This window comes from Erythrolamprus reginae, chromosome 7 (assembly GCF_031021105.1).
Source record: "Erythrolamprus reginae isolate rEryReg1 chromosome 7, rEryReg1.hap1, whole genome shotgun sequence".
Lineage (NCBI taxonomy): Eukaryota > Metazoa > Chordata > Lepidosauria > Squamata > Dipsadidae > Erythrolamprus > Erythrolamprus reginae.
The window spans coordinates 51,872,145-51,895,740 of NC_091956.1; the positions used below are offsets into that span (position 1 = coordinate 51,872,145).

At 37.0% G+C, this 23,596-nt stretch overlaps 1 protein-coding gene across 1 annotated transcript in view; it reads right to left on the minus strand.

Annotated features, from left to right (window-relative positions):
• Positions 1 to 1,740: 1,740 nt before the first annotated feature.
• Positions 1,741 to 23,596, minus strand: part of DCTD (dCMP deaminase) — a 64,000-nt gene continuing 42,144 nt past the window's right edge. Inside the window, exon 7 of the mRNA XM_070757481.1 lies at positions 1,741 to 3,037. Coding sequence (XP_070613582.1) covers positions 3,028 to 3,037 — 10 coding nt within the window. The 3' untranslated portion in view covers positions 1,741 to 3,027. The remainder of the gene's footprint in view (positions 3,038 to 23,596) is intronic.

The window sequence follows — 23,596 nt, forward strand, 5'->3', positions numbered from 1 at the left end:
ACCCACACATGTGCACACACACAAACAAACACACACTGACTTTGGCATCCAAAAATAAGTTTAGTTATAGTCACATTCTCAGCCCTGCTTCAAGATCTTGTCCTCAAAGCAATTAGAAACCCTTAAGGCACCTTGGGAGCTCCAAATGAACTTTTTAGGCTAGGCTCCAAACAGAAGCAGAGGGAAGCTGCAGATGTTTCTAGCCTGCATTTCTCTCCCAACAATTGCTTTAATGGGTTGGAATTCCTGGGAGACAATTTGACTTTTGCTCAGACTCATGCCACGCTTTTTAAAATGCTGATTGTGCAAAAGCATAACGCTGTCAACAACCTGTATTCAGTAGTATTTCAAGTAAGAAAATAAAGGGCCATCTGATCTGTCAAGAGGAAGGTGGAGATTTTGTTTGGAAAATAAAAAGCAAAAATGTTCTTGCAGAATCAATAGTCAAATCGATACCAGGCCGTCCCGCCGAAAGCTCAGTTCAACAGTGGGCTTCTTTCCACTTCCCCGCTCCCTCATTACAGCAATCATCCATTAAAGGGAATGGATGATACATGCATTGCCAGGACCGCATCTTTGGTAAGTGTTTCTGTAACAATAGAGTAATGATTATTTTGCAGTATTGCATTTTAATAATTAAAATAAAGCATTGAACATTATGCCTGCTACTCTGTGGGAAATGTTTCCCAGTAACTAGGGCCCTAAGAAAGCATAATTTACATTAGCAAAGAGATGCTTCCACAGAATAAAAGCCTAGGGTGAAAATGTAAAGGTGACCCTGACTTGTTCACCCACTTTCTCAAGTAGAATCAACAATCAATGCTTTAAAACATGTTTTCACCCCTCAAGGATTTACTGTATTTCCACAGCTGCATTATGTGCCTAGGAAGACTATTATCCTAAAGCATCAGTGAAGTTGCATACCAGAGACAAGATATCGTGCCCCCCCACCCAAAAGGAAGGATATAGAAGAGTTTTATAAAGTGCAATTTTAAAGGTGCAAGATTTCTTTTTTAACAGACCATAGCCAATGAAGAAGTCACAAGTCATGGTCCTGTTTCAATGGTTTTTGCTTTGCGTATCATCTGTGAAATGTTATTCTATTGTAAAATGTATTTTATGCGCTATACCCACCATTGATTTCTGTAGTTTTAACACTTAAAAGTGACTATTTCACAATTCACTTATTATGACCAGACATATGAGAGGATGGGTTACTGATCTAAACCATTAACAATTATTTAGAAAATAAATTTTAAACAAGTGTTATTGGTCGTGCTAAAAATGCTGAATCCTCTCTTTTAGAAAACTACTAAAGACAGAAGAGCTCTATCTTCACTTACATCTAATATCAACTTCAGTCATTATTAATACTAGAGCTGCCATATTTTAAACTTCCTCCATTTTTATGATAATGAGCACAATCATTTGTCTTTCTATGGGATATAAAAGTAATTTCTAAAACTAAATAGAAGTGGATGTGGTCATTGCTTGAATTAGAGACCACCTGAGAAGCTTACACATCATCTTGACTTCCATTATCAGATTAATCATTATGACATCCAACATTAGACAAAATGTTCTAGAGGATTAATTTCCACAAAGATTGTGAGCAATTAAGAAACATTAAGCATTCTTTCAAAACAGCAGGAAAATCTCCAATTGCTCCTTGCCTTCCCTGATTCACACACAAATGAGAGAAGCAGCTTATTTCATGAAGCCCTTGACCAAATTGGAGAAAGAGTTAATAATGAATACATACAATGGCTGACTATTAAGCGAAGTCACTATTTTGGGCCTTTTCCAAATGACTGGATTTTTTAAATATTATGGTGAAGCTAATACATACAGGAACAATTCATCATAATGTCTCCTCTTCTGGACCATAATACTACTTCAGAATCTTTTATAAAAAAATAATTCCATTAAGATTACAATTGTTAAAATAAAAACAAATTTAAATTACAAAATGTATGTGTGTGGGTGTGTGGGTGTGTATGTAAAATAAAAAAAATATGAGGTGCAGCAAAAAGGGAAGTAAAAAATAGAAAAAAGTACTCCCCCCATTTGGGATACCTCTCTAACTACAAACAATTTTAATAAATTATCAACATATTTTAAGATGCAATCAATGTACTCTTCTTCTCATTATTCATCTCTTGAATACTAATAAAATCTTAAAACTTCATCACTTATTTCTTCTTACCATAAGTCCATTAAGGACTACCTGAAATAACTACATAACCATTTTAACCTTAATCAAATCAGCCAATGCTATATTCCCTCCCCCCACTTTTAACAATCTTAGGTTTTAATCTACTAAAATAAAAATCTTTTGGATTGATTTCTTTTGAACATGTTTTTGTCTTTTGTCAACAAATCATTCAAAGCTTTAACAGATCTTTTTTGTAAAATCAGTAAAAAATTATTCTGCATTAATATGTATATATCCTTTCTAAATATCATGACATCACTCAGTTTCATTTATACTGTATATTCAGTGTATATTTTTTCATATAATTTTTATTGCATGTCATATTTATATTCCACATCAGAGGTGTGTTCATCCCGGTTTGGACCAGTTCACCCAAATCGGTAGTGATGCACTGGTGACATCATAATGCACGGAACCGGTTCAGTCGGTGCTGGTTTGTGGGCGCTGCCATGTTTTTTTAAAAAAAGATTTTTAAAAGACTTTTCGGGGGGGTCTGTTATTTTTTTCCTGTACATGCACCAAAGCTAAGTTTCTGACACTGTGCATGTGGTCGCCATCTTGTTTTCAGCTTGGAGGGAAGATTTTTTGGATTTTTTGCCACTGCGCATGCACATGTAAAGCAGCCACACAGCATGGGAGGAAGCGAACCGGCAGCAAGGCAAGTTAGAACCCACCACTGTTCCACATACTCTGCCATATAGAGTGTCACATTCAAAAAGGGACATCTAGTTCACCATGAATATTTTCCAGAAATCCCAGGATTTGAAAGTCTTCAAGGTCAAATGTTTGGGTAAATTCTCCTGATGTTAATTTCACCAGAATCTAGGAGAAAAGAGAAGAAATTGCTACCCTTAAAAATTGATAAAACTTTGGTTTTGTTAGTTTTATTAAGTATCTTGAACACGGCACTGTTCAAATACCAATGTCTAGCCATATAACCATTGAAATTGAAACACAGCATTATTTATACAAATGTAGAGATAGATAGATGATAGGTAGGTAGGCAGACAGAGACATATTGGTAGATATAATTAGATGAGAGAAAAGAGAGAGAGGAGAGAGGGAGAGAGAGAATAATTCTCTTATTGTTATTAACTAGGTCTTAATGAATTGCACTTCAATCATGTTATATAACTGTGCTGAACCATAACTAAGTAGACACATGCTGGAAGGAGGTTCATGAGAACTTCCAAGAACTGTGGTATACAGTGGAACCTCGACATACGAGCAGCTCTACTTACGAGCTCCCCCCGAGCCCCCCAGGCCGGCTCTGACGTTTTAAAACACGCGCACCGCTTTGCAGCTGTCTTCTGAAACCGAACGCGGAAGTTAGCGTTCCGGCTTCAGAAGACAGCTGCGAAGTGGCGTGCGTGTTTTAAAATGTCAGAGCCGGCCTGGGGGGCTCGGGGGCTTCCCCCTGAGCCCCCCAGGCCGGCTCTGACGTTTTAAAACACGCGCGCCACTTCGCAGCTGTCTCTGAACGCTAATTTCCGCGTTCGGCGGCAGCGGTTTTTTTTTGTTGTTGCACGGATTAATTGACTTTACATTGTTTCCTATGGGAAACAATGTTTCGTCATACGAGCGTTCTGACTTACGAGCCTCCTTCCGGAACCAATTAGTCTCGTAAGTTGGGGTTCTACTGTAAGTTCAAGAAGAGGCATAATTTATGAATAAACCTGGGTAAGTTGATAATGTGCATTAGAGTGAAGAGGGAAGGATTATAGCAGATGAAAATGGATATGCAATCAGCTTTAGAAATATTAATGCAATATAAAGACATAAACATATCTAAAGATAAAAGTATACATTTTTATACCAGCCATATCCCTAATTAATTACTTTTTATAATGCATCCTGAATATCATTCCCTCTCCCTCCTTCCTTCCCTCCCTCCCTCTCTCATGCACACCTATCTACTTCCCATATTTTTATCCTGACAGTCATGTGACTCTTGGTAGTAAAAAAAAAATCCGTAATCCAGATAATAATTAATATATAATAATGTAAAGCAATAAAAACAATAATACTTTTAAACCTGAGCTATGTAAATCCTTAATAAGTACTTAATTTTATTAAGGATCTTTATTGGGAAATTCTCTCTTAACTTATTTTAGAAAGCTAAGGAGTGCCTGAGTTAATCTAATTTCCTAGGGGAGACTATTCCACAATACAAGCACATCTTCTTAGCCTGCTAATTTCATGGCAGTACAGAATTACAAGTAATTTCCCACAAAATGTTTATATTGGGTAGGACAGTTCTTGTGGAAGAACGCAGTCTTGGTGGTGCCTTTTCTTCAAACCATTATTTATTTATTTATTAAATTAATTAATTAACTAATTAATTAACTAATCCATTAACTAATTTATTTATTTATTTATTTATTGGATTTGTATGCCTCCTCTCTCCGTGGACTCGGGGCGGCTAACAACAGTGATAAAAACAGCATGTAACAATCCAATACTAAAACAACTAAAAAATCCTTATTTATAAAATCAAACATACATACAAACATACCATGCATAAATTGTAGAGGCCTAGGGGGAAATAATATCTCAGTTCCCCCATGCCTGACGGCAGAGGTGGGTTTTAAGGAGCTTACGAAAGGCAAGGAGGGTGGGGGCAATTCTAATCTCTGGGGGGAGTTGGTTCCAGAGGGTAATAGAGTGTTCTTTATTTAATAATAAAAGAGAAGGCTCTTCCCCTGGGTCCCGCCAAACGACATTGTTTAGTTGACGGGACTCGGAGAAGTCCACTCTGTGGGACCTAACTGGTCGCTGGGATTCGTGCGGCAGAAGGCGGTACCGGAGATAATTTATCACTCTATAGCCCTGATGGAGAACCTATGGCACGCGTGCCACGGATGGCATGCAGAGCCATATCGGAGGGCACATGAGGCATATGCGCACTAGCTGATTTTCAGTCTTGGGGAAGACCATTTTACTCTTCAGAAGCTTCAGAGAAAAACAGCACAACAGGCAAACTGGAAGTCCTTTTTTCTGAACTTCCGGTTTGGCCATTTTTTCACCATACCAGGTTTCAGTGAGGCCTGTGAGCATGCGTGGGGACAGGGGGGATTGTGTGCATGCGCAGGGGACGCACACAGGTGTGTGCATGCATGGGGAGGTATGGTTGTGGGTATGTGCACGTGTGCTAGCACATACACTACCCTTTTGGCAAACAAAACAAAAAAGCTTCGCCATTGTGGTTCTATAGGGTACAACTAACACTTTAAATTGCACTTGGAAATCTCTTGGTAATAATTGAGAGCCCATGATATTTTTATTAGTTTTAGTAGAAAAATCTGTGCCTGAAACACTAGAGAAAACTAGAGCACATCTCCATGTCTGAATAGGCATTAGACAGCATTGTTAAAGGAGTTAGGGTCCTCCAGCTGTGGTATTTGGAAAAGTCATCCAAGATATTGTAATAGAGTGTTCTTTATTTAATAATGCAGAAATAAATAAAATCCTTTTGAATTGCAAATATATTTTGCAAACAAATATATTCATTTCCCGAAACATATTGGTATGATGCAATTTGATATCAATTTTTAAAACTTCTCAAGAACTTCTTTCCTGTAACCCCTCTACCTTCCAGAAATACGAAATTCAATTTTGCATGCTCCGCATTGAATTGTTTGAGCTTTGTACAATTGCATTCTACATTACAAATGGCTGTTCAGTTGGCATAAATTGAAATAAGTAAGATAAAGGATGTTGTTTTAATCTAAGAAACTACTCAGTGAAGTGCTTGCCATGTTTTTATGTGCAGGTTTCATTAAAAAGCCCAGGTATTATTAGGTTTTGCATTATCAGTAGCAGACTTATTAATGCTTCACGAACAAATGAAAAGAGCCATTGAATGTCTATTAAAGTGTAACAAAATTACCCTAACAAGGAAATGGTTCCATAGCAAAGGTATAACAATTAGTAGCTATTTAGATCAAATATCTTACCTCTGTATCAACAATGAATTATTTCCAAATCCACTTCCATTTAGGTTTTTATCTGTGTTAATAACTGAGATTGAAAATAAATGTTCTCCTCCTGTTTTCTCTAACTCCACTCACTGCACTGCAACAACTAGCAGAATGGAGAATGGGAGGAAATCTCTCTCTCTCTCTCTCTCTCTCTCTGTGAATGATGTATGTATATGTATGTATATGTATACATATGTGCATATGTAATACATACTTCGGTATTCTCCAGGACAATTAGAAGGCAGACTATAAATGCCATGTGTGGTGTTCACTACGGTGGTGATTACTCATTCAGGCATAAAGGTCATCATTTCAAATTGCACTGACTAGTGATAGATATTCATATCCAGTTGTCTGGAATAAAGATTGCTAAAAAAGTAAAATATTTAGGAATTTGGTTAACAGCTAAAACAATAACTATAAAAAATGATAACTATTTAAAATTATTGACAAAAATTAAAAAAGATTTAGAAATTTGGAATAATTTGAAAATATCTTTTTTAGGAAGAGTAGCAACAATTAAGATGAATATCTTACCTAAAATTTTATTTCTATTCCAGGTAATCCCAATAAACCCAGGGAGTACTTTCTTCAAAAATTTAACAAATATAGTTAAAAAGTTTTTATGGCAAGGGAAAAAAGCAAGAATAAAAATAAATTGTTTAGAAGATATCAAAGAAAGGGGCGGATTTGGACTTCCAAATTGGAAATTATATTATCAGGCGGCCGCCCTAACATGGATTAGAGATTGGATTACTCTAGAAAATAAAAGAATATTAAATTTAGAAGGGTATGATCTTATGCTTGGATGGCACGCCTTCATATGGTATGATAAGGAGAAAAATCACTCATATTTTAAAAGACATACATTAAGGAAATATCTACTAGAAGTTTGGAAAGACATAAGGAAAAACCACTTTTTAACTATTCCAGAATGGCTTGCCCCTCTAGAAGCAATAATACACCCAAAATCTACAAAAGACAAAAAAATTATACGATATAAAGATTTATTAAATGACCAAATGAAATTAAAATCTAGGATTACATTACAAGATGAAGGGATAACAATAGATTGGTGGCATTATGCCCAGATTCGATCTAGATACCAGAAAGATAAAACACTTTATATTTTTAACAAAAATAAAAATTTGTTAAGTAATTTAATTACTCTTAATCAAACAAAAACAATAGGGAAAATTTATAAATTCCTTCTTGCACATAAAAATATAGAACTGACCCTAAAAGATAATATGATAAGATGGTGCAAAAACATTGGTAAAGAAATAGACATAGATACATGGGAAAAAGTTTGGGTCAACAATTGGAAAATGACCAAATCAGTATCATGAAAAGAAAACCAAATTAAAATGTTTTACAGATGGCATCTCCCACCAAATAGAATAGCAAAAATGTTCCCTAAAACTTCTCCATTGTGTTGGAAATGTAAGAAAGAAATAGGAACCTACTACCATCAATGGTGGACATGTGGTAAAGCTAAAATATATTGGAAGATGATAGAGAAAATAATAAAAGAAATGGTAAAGCAGGAGGTTGAAAACACCCCGGAATTTTATTTATTAGGAATTACCAACCAGACCTACAAGAAAGAAATTTTATATTTAATTATACACATATTAACAGCGGCTAGAATCACGTATGCGGAAAATTGGAAGGGGGAGGAAATCCCCAAAGAAGAAGAAGTTATAGCAAAATTATTAGATTGCGCTGAAATGGATATGATGACAAGACGTTTAAATGATCAAGAAGATACTAAGTTTTATGAAGCATGGAACAATGTTTATAAATGGATAGATAAGAAAAAATAAGATATACAATTTATTTTTAATTAACTTGTATTTGTTTTTACTTGGGTAATAATAATACTAACATTAGTTCAAATTTATTGTTTAATGACTAAGGTAGAATTAGTTTATATATAAGAATTAGTTTATATATAAGTAATATAGTAAGAATTTTGGTCTTATAAATATATTAGTAACAATGTGAAAAACCTTAACTCTAATTTAGCAATTTTTTAAATATTCAATATATATCTAATCATGTATTCTTTTTCTGTATTTGAATTTATACTTTCAAGATAAGCGGGGAAAATGTATCCCCATTTTGTGTTCAATGTTTGTATGTGTGTCTGTCTATTTTAAGAAAATTAATAAAAAAATATTTTTAAAAAAAGAGAGATATTCATATCCAGTTGTAAGCCATCTTTTAAAGAGAAGGTTTCTTTTGGACAACTTTATTTAGAATAGACTGACTCTGGAAGTCGATGTCCAAATTACATTTGCTAGGGTGGTTTAGGTTAAGTCAAAGATAGCTTTTCCACCTATTACTCCTCACATAGTTACTATATCAGCAAGTCACAACAGATGTTTTTCTTCTGTTTGTTGTGTTACTGTTTTTTTAATGGATTGCAGAATTTTGGAGTATTTCTTTCTCATCATCTCCCCCCCCCTTTTTTTTCTTTGCTGGATAACAAATAGCACTGAATTCAACAAATGCATACAAATGGCCTCCATTACAATTTTAATGTCCTCATGGAATTGGAATGAAAGAAAAGCTTAATATAAATCTTCTTTAAATAACCAGAACATTAATTCAGACAGGGACCTCACCACCAAGGCTGAGCTGGAGACTTCACCGTCTGCTGTCCTTCTCATAAATTAATTGAGGTCGCTTGGTGAACAGCGAATCCTAGAAGGAGCATATCTGTCAAGATTGCAGATTGCTTTTTTCCCTCCTCTAAGTTTGCAAAAAGTCACAACTTACAATACCTTCATTATGTCAATGAGAATGGCTTTCCAGTTGGAAAGAAATGTGTGTTTTATTCCGTGAGGCCCAAGATTTATAGAAAAAGCAATTTCCTTTCACAGCCAAGTCACAACAATTCCCATCCCCACACAAAAAATGTCATTTCACGTCTCTCATTGTCACCTTTTCCTGACAAACGTATATTCTTTCAGCTTCATGTGTACTGAAGAATTGTGACATTTAATGGCCAAGTAAGGTTAATCATAGGTGAGTGCATATATACTGGATGGATATTGCTAGGAGAGAGGTATCCTCTGGCTTCAGAGAAATTGAATGATCTGGGTATGTGATCTGATGTCTCACACAATTCTGCAAACACGGGGAGCTAATATTTCAATTCCATCTTGGGAGACTGAAAATCCACCTCAAAATGTTACAATACCCAAGGACTGTGACCTAAGATGCGGAAAGAAAGAGATACATATCACGCCCTCAAGTCCTCACGGGCTGCCGCTTCTCTTCCTGACTTTCACCATCACTGTGCATTTTTAGGCAAGTGTAGAACAGCTTCTGGGGAAGCTTTAATTTATTAGTTTCTGTCACAATCCTGAACATAATGTGCACTGACCTTGTACTTGGATACGTGGATGCAAATAGGCAGTTTTCTCAGGGCAAAGTGCTCTATTAGCATTCATTAATGCTAATGTTACTCCTCGATATAACATAAAACTCTTAATGCCAAGTTATTTGCTGAGGAGCAATATAAAAATTGCTACTCCACAGCGAGTCTAAGCCACCTGCTGATCCAAATCAGCAAGGAGATAATGAAGTGCATGTCTGCTTCCTTTCATTACATAGTGACTCTCTGAAAAGAACTGCAGTTCCAAGGCTGTCTCCCGAGGCTTTATGAGAGGCCTGAGACAAATGAGTTTCCTCCCTGTCTTCCGGCAGGCCACAATTGTTTGATCTCACTATCCTGTTCTCAGAATGGCTAGTTTAAATTTTTTTTTACTTCTGTATTATTTGGTTCCTTTTTCTACTGCTTCCTTACAGAACAGCCACATCCAAATAAAAGCTCTTGTTTTCTTTTGCCCATGGCTTCTTTCTGGTCGATCTGACTACTTTCTCTATAACTCCCAGGGAAATGCCCTCTTCTGTAAATTACTTTGAACCCTCTATTTTAGTCAAGTGTGGCTCAAGTTATTATCACAGGCACATAAGCAAGTTGGAGAGCCACTGGTTTTAGAACTTAACAATGGACCTCTTTCTTTCATTACAGTATGTAAGACTTAGTTTGATTCTTCCTCCAACTAGCACTGACCCAAAGGCCAAAATAAAGAAGGAACTCAAACCAAACTTGTATTTCCTTTGTTTTGTTGTTGATGTTTTAAGGCTCATTTCAAGTCATTATACTTGGTTCATACTGCTAGGTTCACAGAGATAGAGGAGAGGTAAGAGAGAAATTTTTGATTGACTGGAAATTTCAATCTGGATCTTCTCAAATATACAAACCACAGGAGTAGTTGTCCCAAACTGATTTTTTTTCAAGAGGCAACTGAACTTTCTTGTTTTTCTTTGAAGATGTTTCGTTTGTCATCCCAGAAACTTCTTCAGCTCTGGAGCTGAAAAAGCTTCTTGGATGAGAAACTAAACGTCTTCAAAGGAAAACAAGAAAGTCTAGCTGCCTCTTGAAAAAAAGTACCTTTGGGACAACCATGACCTGGATTACTGAGAATCTCCATAGGGACTACAGTAGTTATTCCGAACCATTAAATTTGCTTTGGAATTTCAAAAAGAGCACTTTTGCTTTTATAATTTTTGGCTTAGCAGTAACCAAAGCCAAGATATATTATATCTCTTTATAAATTGTAGTAAACAATAGTTCCCTTTTGTATATTGCCACATAAACCTAATTTCTATATACTTTTCCCCAATACGAATTTCATACTTTTTGACTTATTAAAAGAAAAGGAAACCTGACATTTCCATATCCCTGCATCCCTACTCAAGGGTTATCTGTCAACCTTGGCAATTTTAAGATGGAGACTTCAACTTACAACAAAAAAAAGTCAACAGGCTTTTTATCTCCATGCTGGCAAATTTAGCTTGTTACTAGGATTATTTTTAAAATTAAAGTTTCTTATTTCCTGTTTTGTGCTATAAATCCTGAGAGAACTTCTTATTTGCTCTGGCAGGAGATATATGCTTCACAGATGCTGTTGGCAAAGGCATGTCTGCTAGCAGGTATAGGACAGAGGTCTTCAAACTTGGCAATTTTAAGACTTGTGGACTTCAACTTCCAGAATTCCGGGAGTTGATATCCACAAATCTTAAAGTTGCCAAGTTTGGGGACCCCGGGTCTAGGAGGAGCACCCTTTCTGCCGTGGTGCCTGAGCCTTGCTGGCCTTTCGCAAGGCTTTGAAAACTTAGTGTTGTGCCTGGGCCTATTGCTTCACTTTTGTTGAGGGTCATTTTATGATGCTTGAATGCTATGTGCTTTTATTGTTACATTGTGTATTTTATGTGCTTTATCTATTTTATTACAAACCACCTAGAGCAGTGCTTCTCAAATAGTGGGGTGGGGGCCTCTGAGGGGGCGCAGAGCAAGGTCAGGAGGGGCACATGACCCTGAGGAACATGGGGGTTTTTTGCCGCAGGGTGTATGATGCGCATCATACCTGACACTTGTACCAGTCCCTCCGTCACATTCCTCAGCGTTTGTTTGTTTGTTTATTGTATTTAAATGCTGCTCACTCCAACAGACTCTGAGTGGCTAACAATCGGAATAAATATAACAATAAAAAGTTATAATCTAATAATAATAAGTCAGTAATAACAGTAATACAAAAATCATACATACTTGCAATCAGCCTAATTCCAGGCCTGCCGGAAAAGCCAGGTCTTAAGGGGTTTCCGGAAGACCGGTAAGGTTGAGATAATGCGGATCTCTGGAGGCAGTTGATTCCAAAGGGTCGGAGCCACTCTTCCCTGAGGTCCCGTCAACCGACACTGTTTGGCGGATGGGACCTGGAGAAAGCCAACTCTGTGGACCCCTACTGGCCACAGCGAAATATGAGAAAAATGGCAGCCCATTCTAAAAGAAAACGTCATGCAAGTTCAATCAAACTTCTCAAACTCATGAGACATTTTCTTTTAGAATGTGCTGCCCTGGACACAATGCTGAGGAATGTGACAGAGGTACCGGTACAAGCATTAGGTAGGATGCGCATCTCACGGTGGGGGGCAATTTGGGGATGGCAGGTCGGACGGGGCGGGCCCCAAGACGTGCAGCAGCAGAGAGTTGGGAGTGTAAAATGTTTACTTCTTCCTAGGTAGGGAGCTGTTATAGAAAATAATTGAGAAGCACTGACCTAGTGTCACGTATGTGAAATTGGCAGCTATATTACTCAAGTAAATAAATACAAATACAATGGACAGAGAGAAAATTGGGGTTCTACTGGTTTGCTTTATTCCTGTACTGTATAGCTGACTGGCTGAAACATAATCTGAATAGAAGATTACCTACTGGACTGGGCTATCATACATTACATTTCTCTTTCTTGTTGTAGAATTCTTATAATATTTAATTCCTAAAACTAATATAAAAAACAGAATGGTAAAATACTACAGATGGATAACAATTTATGGAGTGCTGCTGTAAATTGCCATACTCTTTGTGGTTTGATATTGCATAGTATTGATTTTAGTTAATTTGTAGAATTATATAACTTTGTAGAGCAGAAGTCCAGGATTCAAATATATGAATATTTTCATATATAGCAAAAGATATAAATCATTCATTTGGAAGGCATTTTGAACATTCATACATTTACTGTAGGTGAACAACCAATGTTACTGCTATTACAAAAACACAGAATATGATAACAACTCTGTTGTATCTTGTTTACTGCCTTCTGTCACCATGAAATATTGGAGTATAGCAGCTATGCGTGATATGAACAATATTGCCAAGTTACTGCTAAATACAAGTGACAGAGTTCCTTAAGTTAACAGTACATTGGAGATAGCCAATTGATTTAGACTACTACTTATTTTAATTGCTTACAAAACACTAACAAGCTCTGATAAGATTCAACCCCAGCTGTGATGCTTTGTAGCTTCACATCATGATGCTGCATTTTCTCACCATGACTCTGCATCATCATGCTATGAAAGTAATTATAATACTATTTATTTATTTTATTGCAAGCACTAGTATTATTCCCAGTACAATATTTAACAGTTTGAACAGTGCTTGTGTTTTTAAATGCAGATCATCATGTCTTCAGAGTAAGCATCAAATAAACATGATAGGGAGAGCAAACAAATTTTATTCAGGAGTCGTGTGGTTGCTGAGTTTGGAACCGAGTTTTTACTGACCTTGTTGATTTGAATTTATATTGCTTTGGGTTTTCATTATGCTGTTTGAATATGTGCTTATGTATTTTACTTTATCACATTTTTAAGTCACTGTAAGACGCCTTTGGATTAGTCAGCATGATATTAAATATTAGAAATATAAATGTAAATACTGTTTTACTTGCAATGAATTTAGCACAGCAGCCAAATTGTTGGCGAATATGTCTAAAAGCTGAGTGCATGTTTTCTGCAATCAGTTTTCATATCTGAAATATGAAATGTAAACAAACATAATATGGTATCTAAATCAAGGCACAAACATGTTTTCAGCAATATTAGCAATTAGGCTTAGCACAATTGCTAGTAAATACAGAAAGAACATTAAATCTTTATTAAAGGACTTTAAGTTTCTGAACAAACTAGAAAGGTTTTAAATAAAATCTTTCTTGGTAAAAGGCCTTTGGCTGGATGCAGCTAAAGAGTTTCAAATCCACATTTCTAAACTTATTTAACTAACAATTACAGCACCATAGAAGAATAAAAGTAAATCCATTTCTTCAGTAAACCTATATGAACGCATAATATTAATGGGTCTATTATAATTAGGGAACATCATAACATTTATTTTCTAGAGATTTATTTATTTATTTATTTATTTATTAGATTTCTATGCTGCCCTTCTCCTTAAACTCAGGGCGGCTGAGACATTAGCCCCAGGGCAAAGTGAGACATTAGCTTCATCGAAGAAAAACTTCAAAATAATCATGGAAAAAATTAAAGTACATAGAAAGACAGAGATAATAACTGGAATTAATAAATAAAATGTATGGATTTAAATATGGAATCAAAAGAATCTGGATGATCAAGCAGAATATACTGTATGAAATAAAAGTTTAAAATACTTAAGTTTTTCATTCTTTCATATCACCAAATTATTATAAATTAATATCAAGCCTTTTATAAATTAAATCATTTTTAAAAATAAAGTACTGTATACACAAAAAAAACCCAGTGAAAAATTTCAGTCATAATTATTTAATTATTACCCAAATATTTATTTTAGAATCCTCTGTGCTTATTCCTTATAATAATTGGCAGGCAGGTAAAATATTACAAATACTAAATGAAATTTAAAAAAAAATTAGATAGCAATTTAGAAAAACAAAAGGTGTCTCAAATATTACATCCTACAATGAAGTATCCTATTGAAATGATTAATTTTATTAATAAATGATAAGGAGAAAAAATAAATGCACACACACACACACACACACACACACACACACATAAGAATTATAATGTGTTTAACAGATTTGGCAAAATTACCAACAATTTTAAAAGTGTTAATGTCAACTGTATAGCTAATAAATCCCAAAAAAGAACTCCTTGGACATTGTTATTTCCAAAAAGTAAAACTTTAAAGAAAGAACTTTATTAGAATCACTCTTGACAGTTACATACATTTCTTTCTCAATTGATAAGTAATCCACATTATTATATAAACTTTTTCAGAGATTACAACAGACATCATATTTATAGAAACACCTGTATGTCAGGGAATCATAAGGAGAAGGAAAGAGACTGGCCCTCTTGTCTACATTACAAGGTTGCCAAGTTATGCTTAAAAAAATTCAATATGGCAGCCATGAAGGTTTAATGAAAGTTTTGCTTGATCATCATCAAGCCTTTGATCATCACTGCCATCTAGCCATCACTGTTATAATGTACCAGCACAGATTACCTAGGGAAGAAAAAAACCCTAGTAAAACTAAATTTTAATTACAAGAACTAAAGTGTATTACTCACTGGATACTCTTGTGTTACTCAAGAGTATTCTGGATATACTAGTGTTTTTCCAGTGGACCATTGCATACTGTTATAGGTAGTCCTGAACTTACAACAGTTCATTTAGTGACTATTCAAAGTTACATCACTAAAAAATATGACTTTTGACTCTTTTTCACAATTTTGACATTTGCAGCATCCTCATGGTCATGTGACCAAAATTCAGATGCTTGGCAACTGGTTCATGTGCAGGGGTGGGTTCCACTTACCTTTGCCACTGGTTTGCATCATGTTTCATGCGCCCACACTTGTGCAATTTCACTTCCGCACATGCTCAGTAGCAGGATTCAGCCCAAAACACAGTTGATCAGCTGTGCTTCAGGCAAAGAAATAAAAGTAAGTATTAACCCAGGAAAGGGCAGGAGGGCTCTTTTTAAAGCAGCGGAAGAGGGGAAGCCATCCAAAGATGGAAAAATTCACCAAAATTTCAAAAAACAAAACAAAACCGATGGCGGAGCCCACAGGCACCGACCAAATCAGAATTGTGTCGCTATTGTCACATCACCAGCGGGTCACTAATGGTTCAGACGATCTGGTGCAAACTGGGAGGAACGCACCCCTGTTCATATGTGTTTGCCCCAAAATCATATGATTCACTTTTTGCAATCCTCTCACAAACAAATTCAATGAGAAAGCAAAGTTCATTTAACAACCAGATGGCTAATTTATCAACTACAATGATTAATTCAACTGTGGCAAGAATAGTCATAAAATGGGGTAAAATTCACTTAACAACAGAAATTTGGGGCTCAATTGTGGTTGTAAGTTGAGGGGTACCTGTATTATTTTTATAGTGTTGGAAGTTGACTTGGTACAACAGGACAAGTCTTATACTCTGTTTAAAAATACATATCAGGTATCACTAAGCACAGATTAATTATATTCCAACTTTTGGAACAACAGTTAACGTGTACTTATGCTCTGCTGATTCAAAGCACATTAATAGATCACCTCAAAAAGATATCAGAGTACTTGGTTTAATTTAAATAGTCCATAGCCTTCTCTTCAGAGTAATGGCTCATATCTGATGCCAAAATAGTAATTTGGGGATGCTGCCAAATTAGCTAATAGACCTGTGGTTGTGCTTTTCAATGCAGACTCTATATATTTATAGAAAGCCAAGGAAGAGGGCTTTGGGCCTTTCCTTCGTGCTATAATGACCGAAGCTTAAGAGGGAATGTTTCTTTCTTTCTTTTTTAAGTTATAGCATTCATTAAGAAACTACAAAACATAAGCATAAAGATACTCAATCAAATTGAGCAGAATAAGTTTTAAATATTTCAGGACTCCCCCTCCCCTCCAGGTTTTAGCTTTTTATGTTATCCTTAATGTATTTATTGCTAAAGATGGTAACTATATTCTGGCTACAATGAAATTATTAACTAGCCAGATTTTACACAGATCTAATTGGTATTTATAAGGACTATCAACCTTTATGAGTTGTATTGTCAGCCTCTGTAAGTGCGTTATTTAGGATGCCCCCTGGGTATTTCAAATATCATACTGCCTATAGAAAAGGACTAGTCTCATTGATGTCAGAACTTTGCTCTACCATTTATATTTTTGTTTCTGACTACTTTCCTCTGCCAATACCATCTCTAGTTAAGATGACTTTAAATCCTCAAGTAATGTTAGTCAAAGTTAGTGAAAGTTATTCATTTATGAATGCAAGGAAAAAATACACTATTGGTTTCTTGTCTAGAGTAATTTATTTTCTTTCTTTCGGAACATTTTTTAAAGTAAAGGCAGGCATTGCAAAATGTTGTTTCAGAACAGGAATGCCTGAATGTTGTCCATGGGGTCACAGTGGGTCAGACTTCACAACTAACAACAACAAAAATAAGCAAACTGTTAAAATTCATAGAAATTATTTAGATCACAAGTTTGTTCCTTAGGTAGAGGCAGACCAGGACTGTCAACAAAAATGGAAAATTCTGTGCCATAGCAATCATCCTCCAGAAGTCTTTACTAGTGGCACCCATCGTTCTCATATTGATTTGTAATATTTTTGTTACTTTCTACTATTAATTATATTAATATTGTCTTTACTGTTTTACTTTCTTCCTCTTGCTTTTTATACTTGCCTCTTGATAGCAGAATAAGAATTGTTTCTGAGTTCTTATTCTATTATTGTCAAAATAATAAATAAATTACAAATATCAATGTTTGACAAGTTCAGATGCTCTGTGTGTGTGTCCATAAATTCTTGAAATAATTTAAATTTTTTAAATCTGCTATAATTTTTATTGTTTGTAGTAGAGCGGAGTGTAAATCTAATTAAAAGTCAATTAAAAGAACAGCTAGTATTAATTTGTATTGTATTTCTAACAATTTTCATGAACCAATAAGTTCAGCTTTTTCAAATGAATGTCAGCAGAAATTGGTTTATAACAGAAGTTCCCCAAATACCATTTCTGATGGCCTTGGCTACTATTAATACTTATACATGCAGTTCTTATGGTATAGTTGATACTGAAATTATTTACACTAGATATCCCACAAGAGACATTTAGATAGCCAGAGAGAGATTGCTCCTGAAGCAGTAGAGCATGAATTTGTCATCTGAAAACAAAAGCTGTAACCATGAATGCCGCTGTCGCTGTTGTGGTGTGCTGCTTTGTTAGCAATCAAACAAGCAAAAGGAAGCAAAACAAAAACAACCAAGCAGGATATCAGGAAAAACTGGACAAGCAGCACATATGGGAAAACAAATCTTCCAGCCCTTGTCGGCTATTATTTGGAAGGAAGTGATGCGTTACACCTCAAAATGTGCTCATGAAGTAAGGAAGAGTGAGTTATGGCTACCCTTAACAATTTAGCAACTAAGAAAACAACGTCTTACCTGGGCAGTGGCTCTCCTAAAGTAATAATTTCACCCATTCAAATATTTTTATGAGATAATGATTGATTTCCTTTCCTTCCTGCACAGATAATAAATTCACATTGTCCCACCTTGGCATGAATCCCTCTGGCCTTTGCTAGGTGTTGAACTATAAATCATTTCTAAAAACCTATTTTTTTAACCATTGCTATAAATCTACACATAGTTATATAAAAGAAGGTTTATATTTTGCATTTTTGCATTTCTACAAATGCTAATAAAATCTAAAAGATATAGAGACCATCCAATGGTTTTAATAAGTTGGATTTGTAAACAAAGAGAAAAGACAATATTGAGTCAATGTATTTCAATTAAACTTGCTTACCTTTACATTGCTTAATTCAATTTGTTCTCTCCAATGTTAAGAAAGGAAGATATCCTTAAGCCATATGGTAGATATTATAGGTAAAGTATAGGTATTATAGATAAAGTATTAGCAAAGTTTGTCTCTCTACCAAAAAACTAATTAATTTTTTGCAGTCTCTGGGTACAATATCATGGTTATTTTACTGTCCATTGTTTTTCAAACCCTGTCCACAAGGCTAAAGAAGGCTCTTGTGTTCAACCCATCTGCTATTCACCTCTGCTAACATTAATTTCAAATGTACCAAAAAATTATTCAACTATTTTTAGATTGGAAAACAACCTCCACCCCCCCACGCTCTGGAAGGCCGAAAATCAGCTGGCCAGCATGCATACTGTATATGCGCTGCAGCTTACATAGGGCAACGCCTCGCGTACCCTCATATATGGCTCTGTGTTGCACCTGTGGCACCCATGCCATTGGTTCGCCATCATGGGCCTATTGTATGAATTTCCATGAATTTCTTTGTGGGTGCACAAAATATTTTCCTACCATATTATTCTCTTTCTTTTGCACCAGTTATTTTTAAACAACTTGCATTTTAATTTATTATCGTCCTGTATCAGGAGCTCAAATTAACATTGCTTATTATTTCTATTTCAGTAATACTCTATTGTGAAGTTTGCTGGGCATTCTTATGCCATTGCCACTTCTCTAAATCCCTATCTTTAGTAGTTAGCTTTGCATTTATCTCAGGTTTTTGTTTCCATCCTCCATATGACTTGATTAAAAGCTCCCTTGATTAGGATTGCCATGCTTTTGCTAAATGCAATCTTCCCAGTACTTGAGAAGTATAGCTTTTGCCAGAAGTAAATTATTAAGAAAGCTCTTTGACCAGGATCCAAAAATGGAAGCTTTTATGTTGGCAATATGTGTCTAGAAAACCACAGACTTGTAGTGGCTCATATCTACCAAAGGCTTACTGCAGTACATATATTTATCATTCATCCATTTCTTCGACAGAGCTCAAATACTTGCCAAATGCTTTCTAAGACCAGATATGCCTAATCAGAGTTATATTCTTTAACAGAATGTCCTTTTTACAAGGCTCAAGAATGAATTGTGTGGCCGAAGGAGGCAAAAATCCCAAAATAGATAATTTTAAATACTATCATTGGGATCTAGTCCTATGATCTAACAGAACTGGAATGGAATTAAATGTGAAATGTGCAATCATGTAAAAGGACATCTGCAACAATTACAGATTTCTTGCTCAAAATGATTGGTAGGTTATATCTTATATCTCTGCACTACAATAAATTTAAAATGTATCTTATTTTTCTGAAAGAAATGTCTGGTACAAAATAAACCAGGCAATTCCCAGGTTATGAGCCTTCCCTTATCAAACAGAGTTATCAGTGGAGCCCTAGTATTTACGAACAAGTCCCAAAACTACAAATCTTGCAGCACCACAGCAGTTGTTTGCCTTTATAAATACCGTATTTTTCGCTCCATAAGACGCAGTTTTTTTCCTCCCAAAGTAGGAAGAAAAATCAGCCCCGTCTTATGGAGCGAAGATGCAGGCAGGGAGGGGGGGGGAGGCTGTGAACTCGGAAGCGCCATCCCGCCGGCTGGCTGGCTAGCTGCTTCCTGGCCCCCTCCCTCCCGGAGGAGGGTCTCCCTCCGCACCACCAGCGGCGCTCCCCCCGCCAGCCAGCCAAGCCCCGCACCCGCCAGAACCGGCTCCTCGCTCTCCCCCTGCCGCCCGCCGCATTTGCAGGAGGTGGGGAGGGTCGGGCGGCCCGCCAAGGCCAGGAGGGACGCCGCTGCCCCCCCTTCCCTCTCTCCGCCCGCCGCTGCGCCTCCTTGACGCCGAGAGGAAATGCCGGCAAAGGTTTTTCTCAGCGGAGGTCTTCAATGTCGGGGGCGCACGGGCGGTTGCGCGCGCTCCCTATCTCCCTGCTAGCCCACTCGGAATATTCAAAATAAGAAAAGCCTTTGCCGGCAAAGGTTTTTCTTATTTTGAATATTCCGAGTGGGCTAGCAGGGAGATAGGGAGCGCGCGCAACCGCCCGAGCGCCACCGACATTGAATATCACCTTCGCCAGCCCCGCCTCTCCTGCAACCCCCTTGCTGGGAGCCCGGGACGAAAGTGCTCTCGGCAAAGGTGAGGCGGGCAGGGCGTGCGCGCATCACCGCTGAGAAGAACGGAGAGAGAACGAGAGTGAGAGCAACAGACAGCAAGATAGAGAGAAAGTGAGAAAGAGAGAGTGAGAGAAAGGGGGGAGAGAAAGAGATAGCAAGAGAGAGAGAACAAGAGAAAGAAAGAGCGTGAGAAAGAAAAAGAGAGAGAAAGAGTGAGAGAGAGAGAAAGAAAGCAAAAGAGACAGAAAGAAAACAAGAGAGAGAAAGTGAGAAGAAGAGAGAGAGAGGGGGGAGAGAGAGAAAGAGAGGGAGAGGGAGAAAGAGAGAGGGAAAGGGGGGAGAGGGGGGAGAGAAAGAGAGGGAGAGGGGGGAGAGATAGCAAGAGAGGGAGAGAGAGAAAGAGAGAGGGAAAGGGGGAGAGAGGGGGGAGAGAAAGAGAGAGGGAGGGAGAGAGAGGAGATAAAGGAAGAGGAGAGAGAGAAAGGAAGAGAAAGAAAGAAAGAGGGATAGAAAGAGAGAGTGAGAGATGCTCAGTGAGCCTTTCTTTGAAGTTGCCTTTCTTTCTTTCTCTTTCTTTCTCTCTTTCTTTTTCTCTCTTGCTCTTTCATTCTTTTTTCTTTCCCTTTCTTTCTTTCTCTTGCTTTCTCTCCTTCCTTCCCTCCTTCCATTTCTTTCATTCCCCCTCTCTATTTTTATTTCTCTTTCATTTTCTTTTTTTCTCTTTCTTTCTTTCTTGCTCTTTTTCTTTCTCTTTTATCTTCCCTTCCTCTATTTCTTCTTTTCTTTCTCCTTCCTACCTTCTTCCCTCCCTCCCTCCCTTCAGTCCTTCCTCTCTTACTCTCCCATTTCATAAGTTTCCTTGCTTCCTTCCTCTGTTCCTGTCCCTTCCCCCTTTCTTTCTTTCCTTCCTTCCTTTCCTCCCTCCATTTCTTGCTTTCCTTTTCCTTCCTCCCTTCTTTCCTCCCTCACTCCCTTCTTTCACTCCTTCCTCTCTTCCTCTCCCCTTTTTGGCTCAAAATATTTTTTTTCTATTTTCCTCCTCTAAAATCTAGGTGCGTCTTATCAGCAGGTGCATCTTATAGAGCGAAAAATACGGTAACAAGATGCTCTGCAATATTCATCCTGCACTTTGCCAGCTAAATGGAGCTCTGTTTAGGCCTGCACAAGCCTCACCCAACACTTTGCAGACCAAAATGGAGGTTCACTCCATTTAGGTCTGTGCAGCACCACCCCTCTGAACTTCCATTTTGGTCTGCAAATTGCCAGGTGAGGCCTACGCAGGCTAAATGGAGCTCCATTTTGGCCTACAAAGTGCTGGGTGAAGCTTGTGCATACCAAAATGGAGCTGCAGAGGGATGAGCACAGCTGAGAGTCCAGAGAGAAAACAGCTTGCTATTCTTTGCAAGAGAAAGCAATCGTGGAGAGCATGCACTATTTCAGTGGGTCGGGAAGGCCTTAGGTGATCTTAAGCAGGCAGTATCACTAGCTACCTCCCATAGCCTTACCCACCCTGAAATACCTCATGTGCACTTAACAAACCACGCATTCTATTAGCGAAAGCATGCGTGAAAGGAAGGAGTGATCCCGTTCAAGGTGCAACATTCACACCCACAAATCCTCAGGTTATGAATGGAATGGGCAGGCTCCATTACATTCATAACTTCAGGACTATCTGAAGTGTTTGTCACATTTATACACCCCGCATCTTATTATTGGCTCTGGTCAGTTTACAAATAAAAAATTATAAAATGTATAGAAAAGATAAAAAGCCAAAGTTAAAAAGACAGAGTTAAAAGAGCAGAGTTTAAAAAGTGTGCTAATTTTGAAACTTCTTGAAAAATCACTTCCTTCATTATTAGCATGCCTGCATTCAGGGGTGGGCTACTGCCCGGATGGGGGGGAACGCAGTGGTGTAGTGAAAATTTTGGTGGCCCTTCACTGCCTGCATATATCCTTGGGGGGAGTCCTTGTCCTTGTCCATATTATGCTCATTTTGAGCTTCGTTGGAGATTACAGGACACTGAAAGAGCATTCAAGTGATAACAAATCACCATTTGGAAAGTTTTACAAATGCACAAAAATTAGCATATCTAAGGAGTCAAGTTGAAAGAAGAATGCATCTTTAGTCATATTACTTTTACTGTATTTCAGACAACTCTATGATAACTCGGTACCAGCCATGCTTCATTTTAAAGAAAAACAACATTCCCTGTAAAATCCCACGGTTTATGGACTTAATTTCCATGCTGGCATATGTTGGGTTAATACAGTAACAATATTATATTTGTCTTCTGGGTACTTATAAATGATTTCAGTTGTTAAGATTTTGTTTCTCACTGTTGTAAATTTAGAACAAAAAATACTAAATATTTTAGATATTTGTTTTCTGTCCTGTTATTTATTGAAGGAAAACAATTAGCATTTTTGCTACTTAAAAATGCAATACAGTTTGTATTATGAGAAGAGTGCTTTAGAGTATCCTGCTTGGCACACATTCCTCATTAAAAGTCCTTTATTCTGTCTAGGTCCATTCAATTATTAGGCGTGTGTTTGTATTTTTATCATGTATTATGTATATGCTTTTTAAGCATAGCCATTAGTCTTAATTGTAAAGTTTAAACTGCTATTTAATTAACATTCATTTTGGCTGCAATCCTAAATTATTTTTCATGAATTCCACTACATCTATTATAGACAGAATACAGAATTAAGTGCTGTAATCATTCAGCTCATATTCCTTTCTTTTTCCATCCATCCATCCATCCATCCATCCGTTGGTAGTAAACTCCAGATCTTTACCTTGCTATTGGGTGATTATGAACATTCAGACATGGTGCATATTATTAAAATCTGGAAGGGTAAAGATATAAGCCTTTATCCTTCAGGATACTTGGCAGCAAGGTGAAGTGGCACTGATATTTTTTAAGACAGTATAGTGTTGATCAAAAGGACAGGACAGGGATGCTGATAACACTGTGCTCAACCCTCCCTAAAGTGCTCAGGTGGTGGAATCTCCTGTTACTGTTCAATAGCTTCACAGTCCATGCTGCAGGGCTGGGCCAGGTAGAGCCTGGAGGTTCATGTCCCTTCATAGCTACCAT